The sequence below is a fragment of the Octopus bimaculoides genome, chromosome 12 (genome assembly GCF_001194135.2).
Source record: "Octopus bimaculoides isolate UCB-OBI-ISO-001 chromosome 12, ASM119413v2, whole genome shotgun sequence".
In the NCBI taxonomy this organism is placed as follows: Eukaryota; Metazoa; Mollusca; class Cephalopoda; order Octopoda; family Octopodidae; genus Octopus; species Octopus bimaculoides.
Window position 1 is genome coordinate 8,352,518 of NC_068992.1, and position 10,265 is coordinate 8,362,782.

General features: G+C 37.5%; 1 protein-coding gene across 8 annotated transcripts in view; it reads left to right on the plus strand.

Annotated features, from left to right (window-relative positions):
* The window catches only part of LOC106880178 (sodium/calcium exchanger 2), a 162,125-nt gene that overhangs the window by 98,950 nt on the left and 52,910 nt on the right, over positions 1–10,265 (plus strand). For all 8 annotated transcript variants that reach the window (XR_008265295.1, XR_008265296.1, XM_052972080.1 and 5 more), the window contains exon 3: positions 1,510–2,255. Coding sequence is in view for 6 of the 8 variants with exons in the window: in XM_052972080.1 (XP_052828040.1) it covers positions 1,512–2,255 (744 nt within the window). In the remaining 2 variants the exon portion in view is untranslated. The remainder of the gene's footprint in view (positions 1–1,509; positions 2,256–10,265) is intronic.

The following is a 10,265-nucleotide window of genomic DNA, read 5'->3' on the forward strand; positions in this document are numbered from 1 at the left end:
ACACACACACACACACACACACACACACACACACTCATACACACAGGTTCGCTCGCAAAAATACACATAAAACGCATGTTTAAAGACTAGAGGGGGAGAAAAGGAAAGAGAGAGAGAGAGAGAGAGGGTGGGAAGAAAGATGAAATTCGATCGAAAATAAGTAATAATCACAAAATTAAAGTAAAAGCAAAAACTAAAACTAAAATGAGTTCTGTAATGCAAAAGGTATGAAAGAAGTTATATGCAACGTAGAGACATGCTAGCTGTCGTCCCTCACTGACGAACTTTCTTATCCTAGATGTTAAAGTCCCTAGCTGTCAGCAATGTCCATGCTAAAAATTATAGACAATGACAGCTTGCACAACGCCGCTAAGACGATCATCTAAAAGTCCGAGTCTTCCAGAAACAAGCAAGTGCAAGATCCCCGGTTTTACAATGGGAAAATTTTAACCTTTTAGCTCATTTCTAACTGTTGTAATGCATCCCTATCGGTTTATTTCCTTAATCACTCCATTTCTCCCTCTTACTCCTCTCATTCCTCTCTCTCTCTCTCTCTCTCTCTCCCTCTCTCTCCCTCTCTCTCTCTCTCGCTTTCTCCTTCTAGGTTCAAGTGATAATTACGAACTTGTACTTTATAGCCAGAAGAGTGTACATAATCCTGTACTTTAGTGGTACTTAGTTTATCGCTCGCGCTCCTTTGATGTTTGCTTCCTATCTAAATGGATTCACATTTAGTCCCACTACGTGGCACCCTGGACAAGTGTCTTTTACTATAGCTCCGAGCCGACCAAATCCTTGCAAATGAGTTTGGTAGACGGAAATTGAAAGAAGCCTGTCGTATATATATACGTATATACCTATGTGTTTGTGTTTCTCACCCGGAACCGCTTGGCAACCTGTGTTGGTTTGTTTACTTCCTTGTAACTTAGTTGTCGGAAGACACCGATAGGATAAGTACCAACCTTTAAAAAATAGGCATTCATAGGTCAATGAAATTTTAGGGTAGATGAACAGACTAGTGATTGTGTTGTGTTGTGTGTTGGCACTCCGTCGCTTACGACGTCGAGGGTTCCAGTTGATTCGATCAACGGAACAGCCTGCTCGTGAAATCAACGTGCAAGTGGCTGAACACTCCACAGACACGTGTACCCTTAACGTAGTTCTCGGGGATATTCAGCGTGACACAGTGTGACAAGGCTGACCCTTTGAAATACAGACACAACAGAAATAGGAAGTAAGAGTGAGAGAAAGTTGTGGTGAAAGAGTACAGCAGGGTTAGCCACCATCCCCTGCCGGAGCCTCGTGGAGCCTTTTTCAAAATACATTCAGACGACGGGGAACATTTTTATTTCCTGTTGTTTTGCTTGCTTTTTGCAGTTTCACTAAGATTTATTGTTGTTCTTTGCTTTTTTGTGGGAGGGCTATATTATTTTTGTTATTTTCTTTTGAGCAACCACTCTTCAGTTTAACAAACAAATCTTACAAAGTTTTTTATTATTCTGTTTTCAGCCATGAATGAAGTAATAATGGAATTCCGACAGAACTATACCTACGGGTATATAGTGGAATACATCCCAGAAAACCACACCAGATGTTCGAGTTGGATTCTTGTGCCAGGAGAAAACCTTTGGCTTCATACAACACGAGGTGTGATTTATATAATAGCCATACTGTACATATTTTTAGGAATTGCTATTGTCTCCGATTTATTCATGAGTAGTATTGAGGTAATTACCAGCCAGAAGAGAACAGTCTACAAGTGGGATGAAGAGCGGCAGGAGAGAATTGCAAAAGAAGTAATGGTGTGGAACGAAACTGTTGCCAATCTTACACTTCTAGCTCTTGGAAGCAGTGCTCCAGAGATATTATTGGCCACAATAGAGAATGTTTTAAGGCTTGGGGAACAAGGCGGGGAGAAAAACCTTGGTACTTTTACCATTGTAGGTAGCGCTGCTTTCAATTTGTTAATGATAACCTCCGTTTGTATATCCAGTTTACCAAATGACAAAGTTAAAAAAATCAAAACGTTTGGAGTATTTATTACAACGTCTGTCTGGTCTCTATGGGCTTATATATGGATGTATATCGTAACAGCTTTCATCTCTCCCGGAGTTGTAACTATTTGGGAAGCCTGGGTAACTTTCCTATACTTCCCTGCCTTCGTACTCCACGCCTACGCACAAGATAACGGCTGGTGGATATGTAAACGAAAGAAACAATCACCAACAGTCATTACTGAGGATCCTCCATCAGTTGTAAGTATTGTCATTTTTACTCACTGCCGTTTCTTTTCGATTTAATCCGTTCAAATTTGAACGCATTTAAATGTCCTCATTATGTATATATATATATATGCCCTAACTCTTCGAAACGCTTAGTTTTAGAATGGTGACAGCTGATGAAGGAAATGTTCTCTATGTGGCCTGTGTGTTTTCTGTACTCTGTTTATCATTTTGTCCACGTTTTGTTTTTGCAACGTCCTGTACCCAGATATGCATCTATATATACAGGTAGATGTAGGTATGTACATACATGTACGTATATATGCATATACTCATTATTTGTATATATATACATATTGTATGGAGCTCTTTAATTAACCAGCAGCCAAATCGTATCGCTTAAATGAGGAAAAGACACATGAGAATGTATTAGGTTGGTTCACATTAAATGTCGCATTTTTAATTACTTGTTATTTCAGTCATTTAAAAACTCAATTATAAATACCTTGCATTTAATCTTGACTCTTTTCTTTCCCAACAATATCGGCATACAAAATTCGTACCCACAGACCTTATGAAAATGTTAACAACCAAACTATGTTGAGTGATTTTCTTGTATGAGTACAAACTGGGTCACTCTGCCGCAGAAGCTCTACGGAATATCAAGCGGGCCTTTAGTAATGGTTTTGTTCACACACACACACACACACACACACACACACACACACACACACACACACACACACACACACACACACACACACACACACACACGTAATATACATGACGGACTTCTGTACAGTCTCCAGCCGTCAAATTTACTCATAAAGTATCGGTCGGTCCGGACTACAGTAGAAAGCACTCGCCCATAATGTTATGCGGTGGGACTGAACCCACAATCACGCGGTTGCAAAGTGAGTTTCCTAACCAAACAACCATGTCTGAATTATGATGATTTTCTTTTTCTTTAAGATACAAAACGATTTTCCATTCCCGAGACAAAATCCACAAAACTGTTTCACTTCATTAAAAGAAACAAAAAGAAAGACCTATCAGAAGTCTCGATTCCTCGTCACCTTCATTACAAAATAATAGAACAGTCAAAGGCGAACGAAATTTGAGGATCGCGAACGACACATGTCTAATAATAATATAAAGAACACCAAAGAATCAATGAGTGGGCGTCAACATCACCGTTGTTCGTACCATAATCATAATCATCATCGTTATCTTCGTTCGCACCACCACCATCATCATCATCGTCCTTGTCAACAATAATAGAAACTGCTGTAACATACACATTGATTTCGGCACCTCGCATTATTTCACGGTAGGAAGTATGATGACATAGGAGACTAACCACACACACACACACACACACACACACACACACACACACACACACACACATCACTAATAGGGCTAGATATTCAGTTGATTTCATCAACAGTCAGCGCTTTGCTATTTTTGTGTTTTTTTCTCTTATTTTATTTCCATTCATTCTATTCCGCTACATATTGCAGAAGAATTACGGTCTCATCCAAAATCCAAAATTTACTAAAGCCAGAAAATCGATAACGTCTGCTATACTATAAGCATTCGTCTCTAATTAGCTTTTCCATTTATATAGGAACCAACTGTTCACTACCAGTGGGTAATATATGGCTTACAAATTACTTCCTGGCCCTGTCAGTTCATTCAAAATTCTTTAACATATTGGCTACTCACTGGTGCATAGTAATACTGAACTGCTGTTATTGAATAAATACCTTCCCAGTTAGCTAATAGAAATATTTCTTTCTTGACACGACTGAATGACATTTCTTCCAGTTCCAAATATGTATTTGTGTTTCTGACTTCTTACCATTTTAATCCGTTTATATTTAAATACATTTTTTTTTAATGTTTAAATTGGGTTGTTATTTTAAAGCATTTTTATAAATAACAACTGAGCATTTATTGATAGTGTGACTCCATACAGAGAATGGAGTGAGATATTTTGAGGTGGTAGACAAGATGACTGGGACTTTCCAATATATTTATATATCACTTTACTCATTTCTACCAACAGTAATAATTGACAATTTTTCGAGTCAGTAGCGGAGTCTCCAGGCCATTGCCCGATCAGATAAAAATAGTAGACAAGAAATGAAGGACACACTGGATAATTTAGTTCTAAATACACTGGCTGGAAAAAATGAAATTGCTAGTTACGGTCGAAACATAGTTGATCAAAGATATGCTTGATTAGAGAGAGCTGTCTTGGTATTAGAGAATAATGAGCTAAAGGGAGAAACCTTAACATGTCGGATAAAATACTTAACGGTTTTTCTTCCGGCTTTTTATTTTCTGGATTCAAATTCCGCCGATGTCAACCCCCTTGGGGTCGATAAAATAACTAACCCATCAAGGTCTAGGATCAATGTAATCGACTTTCTCCTTCTCCTCAAAATTGCTTCCCTTGAATCCTGCGAGAACGTGGCGTCCTGTCTACGGGAATGTTGTGAACTCGGTCACTTATACACAATGGAAACCGGGTAACCGGCCTTATGAGTTCTAAGGTTCGAGAAAAGAATCATGAGTTAACACAACATAAGCTTAGGAAAGATTTCTTCAGAGTTGCACTACATGATAGAAATTGCATACAAATCTTCGTCAAATCATACTCTACGGATATGATTCGCAGACATCTTTACTCGCGGAGTTGCTTTAAGCAAACAAAAATATTTTTGTTGTACTTTGTACATTGTCAAAAAATGTATTAAAATATGGTATTTATACATTCTGGCCTGAAGCATTGAAATATAATAATGATTTCAAATTTTACCACAACGGCAGCAATTTGGGGGGAAGGGTTGAGTCGATTATATCGACCCCAGTGTTCAACTGGTACTTATTCTATCGACCCCGACAAGATGAAAGGCAAAGTTGACCACGGCAGAATTTGAATTCAGAACGAAGCGACGGGCGAAATACCGCTAAGCATTTCATCAAGCGCGCTAACGATTCTGCCAGGTCGCCACCTTAATAATAATAATAATAATCCTTCCTACTAAAAGCACAAGGCCTGAAATGTCGGGGTAGGGGACAAGTCGATTACATCGACCCCAGTGTTTAACTGTAACTTATTTTATCGACCCTGAAAGCATGAAAGGCAAAGTCGACCGTTTGAACTCAGAACGTAAAGGCGAACGAAATACTGCTAAGCATTTTTCCCGGCATGCTAACGAAACTGCCAGCTTGCTGCGTTAATAATAATAATCTTTTATACTTTTGGCACAAGGCCCGAAATTTTTGAGGAAGAGGCCAGTCGATTAGATCGACCCCAGTACGCAACTGTTACTTAATTTATCGACCCCCAAAAGGCAAAGTTGACCTCGACGGAATTTGAGCTCAGAATGTAAAGATGGCCGAAATACCACTAAGCATGAGCTTGATTTGTGTGCGTGAGCGGTTTTCATAATTTTAAAGTCTGATTTTAGATATTTTCTCGGCAAACGTAACCAGCATTTGGGAAGCCTTTTGGGAAGCATTTGTCATATTGTCTTTGGGAATACTTTGTCATGCTGTCTTCAAACATAGGGACATATCGGATAAATATTCCTGAGATACATTGCCCGAAAAAAAAAAAACTGACGGAATATTCATGGATGATGCGCCTTTAATTATAGATATGCATACGAGACTGACTCCCTAAGAAATCGCGTACTGGTAACACAGAAAGTTGTTCATGTATACGCGTAGTGACCAAGAACTTTCTATACATACGAGACCACAATAGGGGATGGTGTACGTACGCGATCATTTATAAACTAGGATGTTGTGTAGGAACTCCTGACAATTTGAAAACTTCATTACTCAAAATATCATTAAAGGTTATTTCATTCATAATATTAAACTAGAATTTGATCTTGGCATAAACAATGAATATCTCGCAATCAATTGATCATAAGAAGTATCGATTTAATTCTAAAGAAAGTAATTAGCTAATTAACACAGATGCGAAGTATATGCAATCTGTTATTATCTCCACGTCAAATTGTAGCACATGTAGCACATGTAGTCAAACAATATAACCTATTGTCACCTTTGATAAAAGGGTGTGGAGGTGCGAGATTTTGTGTGTTTTTATAGGAAATTAAATTAGCAACAAAAGTCGGGGAAATCGCTATAACCAGAAACTAAAAGCGAGTCACATTTTCGTTTCACCAAAGTAATAAATATAACCTTTACTCTTTAACGTGAGCTAACTGTATAACTGTTTTGACGAGTGTGAAATCCTTATGTTTTAACGGAGATTGGGAAGGGACATTATGAAATACATGTCTTTCCTATGAGTATTAACAACTTGAGTGCTGTGAACTTTCTTTGTATTGGTCAAATATACTCTTTGCATTTCTGCTTTCTTTTTTTGTTGTTCATTTTTCTCTTTTTCTCTTGTTCTCATTTGTTCTCTCTTTTTCTCCTTATTTACCCTACAACTCGACTTGAAGGGTGCTTATATAACATCTGGATTTGACCCAACGTTTAGCCACATGGAAATCATGAGTTGATCATGTGTCCAAGTATATTTTCCTTCCATCTAATCAACAGTTTTCGTTCACGTGATAGTCTGACAGTATTACTAGGATTTTCTGTGAACAGAGCTTAGAAATACCGCTCATTTTAGCGCGAAAAGACCAAAGTGAATTCGGTCCCTGGTGGAGTTCGCTCTCGACCTATAGCTGTTATCACAGCTACATATTCAACCCGACGCGATAGATGATGAAACATACCGAGGCAACATGGTAACAAGCATGAGCATTGACGTGTAAATAGCGGCCTAATGTGAATTTCTGATGGAGATCTCCTGCACCTGTATTATACGTCGTTTCGTATAAAATTTCCTCTTCTTATATTGCATGAACATCTGCATTAATGTAGCAATAAATGATGTATATATATATCTACAACATGCCTTTCTTCATAACCAAATTACGTAATTGTAACAACAGATACCGAGTCGTTACTCAAGTGTACACTACCCATTGTGTATTCTTTTGTTTTTAAAGAGAGTTTGGTATGTTATTTGAGGAGGAAGTTTGTTGATATCTCTAATAGGTCGCGTTACTCCGTGGACTCTCATTCTCTGGTTCAAATTTTATGTTAATGTCATTAGAATTTCTATTGAAAACATGGTAACACCCCGAGGAGTGAACAGAAGATTGTGTTTCTCACACGCTTACAACCATTTCTCATCAGTTATGCTGCTGAACAAATGATTTTGAGAAAGGCATAAACGCTACTCTGTCTGATTTTCCCCTTAAAATAAGTAAGCCCTGTATTATACACAGGTCAGAATATTATTCAGAGAATTCGCCTTTTAATCAGGAAATATTCCCCGAACATTTCATTGAGTATTTATCCGTCTCATAGAACATTTACGTATCTAACCGAAATTTTACGTAATAACTCCTAAGAGGTTTATACACCTATTTTATTTATTTTACCCATTTGATATTCTTTCTTGATTTGATATCCTTTCACTGGATTGTTGCAAGCTTTCTACCTAGAGAGTTCATGAGAACTGTCTATACTGGAATATATTTTCGACAGATCAGTAAACACAATTATTTGTGCTATGAAACAATTGATGTAAAAATAAACAACAATGATTCCGTATATTTTTGTCTATTGTTCATTCAGCACACGGCTAGATTAATCATTGTCTAAAGTATTGATGCTGCAGCTAGATCCAGGTCTTTATTTCTTGGCATTTTTTGTGTCTATTTATTGAAAGTACTATGTGCTGGATACTTCAGTACAGATTTTTGTGGCTGTCACCTGTCTCTTGTTGGCAGCATTTTTGTGTTGAAGACAACGAGCACTTATTCTTGTTTTATCAGCATTAAGAGATTCTGAAAGACCCTCACCTGTCATCGTTTTCTTTGAATAGGAAACGATGACCGGGTTTATATTTATTCATTAGAAGAAACGAGAATTTGGCACAGCAGACAAATTGAATACGCTCGCGCACACACAAACAAATAAGATCAAACTGGCTTCAAAGAGACTGGTGTTGGTTTGTGTCGACAAGACTTGTATCATTTACTAAAATCAACAAGAAGAGAAAAAAGTGTACGGCTGCGTGGAATAGAAAATCCAATATTACAGATAGGGTTCTTCAGAGAAATGTTGTCAGGAGAGAAATTGAAGAGACAACCACGAAAAACCTTTAATCTAATATCAATAAAATACAAGTACCAGTGAAATAGTGAGGCTCGATTGAAAGTAGAAGCATACTCTCTTCTCTTGTATGTATCTTGTGCTAAAGCTAGAAATCAATTTACGTAAAACTTCACCATTCGATCAACAGTGATTTTTTTTTATACAAGCAGACATGGCCATGTGATTAAGAAGTTAGTTCCCCGGTCTTGTGACAACTTGATCATGTCCAAGCCCTCTGAGTAGAATTGAAGTGACGAAAACTATGCTGAAATCAATCAGATGAGATTGTATAAATTTCTCACGCGGCAAGCGAAATTCGTCTCAAAGTTAAACATCTTCATCTAGCCACTGGCCACATTTAGAAAAGTCCCCTTTGTTGCAGGCATTTTGATTGCGTCAAAAGAGAATAACTTATTGATATTATTGATGTTTTGCTTTTCTGATGTGGAAAACCATGAGTTAGGGTTTCTCCCATCAATCTCTGGTCCCAGCAAAAAGTAACGGACCCAATTTCTTTCACCTGTAACTAACTTGCACTTTATATCTTTTTTAATGAAGGTCAAGTGGAGGCGCAATGGCCCAGTGGTTAGGGCAGCCGACTCGCGGTCATAGGGTCGCGGTTTCGATTCCCAGATCGGGCGTTGTGAGTGTTTATTGAGCGAAAACACCTAAAGCTCCACAAGGCTCCGGCAGGGGATGGTGGTGAACCCTGCTGTACTCTGTCACCACAACTTTCTCTCACTCTTACTTCCTGTTTCTGTTGTACCTGTAATTCAAAGGATCAGCCTTCTCACACTGTGTCACGCTGAATATCCTCGAGAACTACGTTAAGGGTACACGTGTCTGTGGGGTGCTCAGCCACTTGCACGTTAATTTCACGAGCAGTCTGTTCCGTTGATCGGATCGACTGGAACCCTCGACGTCGTAAGCGACGAAGTGCCAACATCAACTTCGAAGCTTGAACTAACAACTTGAAACCAACAAAGCACTTATTAATTATACAAAAGACACTGGTTACTAAGAGATGTGGTCTGTGACTTATTGATGGATATAGAGTGGTACTGATGGCAAATCATTGATTTCTAATAATTCTGCATCCAATAGTTTGACTGCTTATAGCACCCAAACATCTTTTGAAAGACATCATGAATGAAATGAATAGTATTAGATATTATAGATATTACCAAACAAGAAAAAAATTCTGCTTTCGTTTTATCTCTCACGCAATACAGTTATTTTAATTATCCGAGAATAGAGAGAGAACTTCCGAAAGCTTATTGACGGACACAAACTTTAAATATGAGAAGGAATTAAACTCTCAGCAATCTCTTCTACTCATTGAATATGAACCTTTCGTTATTTATTGGATTTCTACTCTTGAAAGTGATATTTCGTCTGATAATCATCACATTTTTAACTTGCATTTTGACAATACTATCAACAGGGTTTATCGTTAGAAGATACTCGAGACAGGTACTTTTGTACACATACACACACACACACACACACACGCACATATTTACACACACACACACACACATATATATATATATATGTATATGCATATGTATGTATATATACGTACGCATTCGTTTGATAAAGCAAAAGATTTTCACTTTCATTCTGACAATATTATCAACAAGCTTTATCTTAAAGACTTTTGTATTGAGTGTTTATGTGTAGGTGTGTGTATATATTTGTGTGTGTACATATATATATATATATATATATATATAGATATATATATATATGCATACATACATACATACATACAAATTTATCAATATATATATATATATATATGCATACATACATACATACATACAAATTTATCAA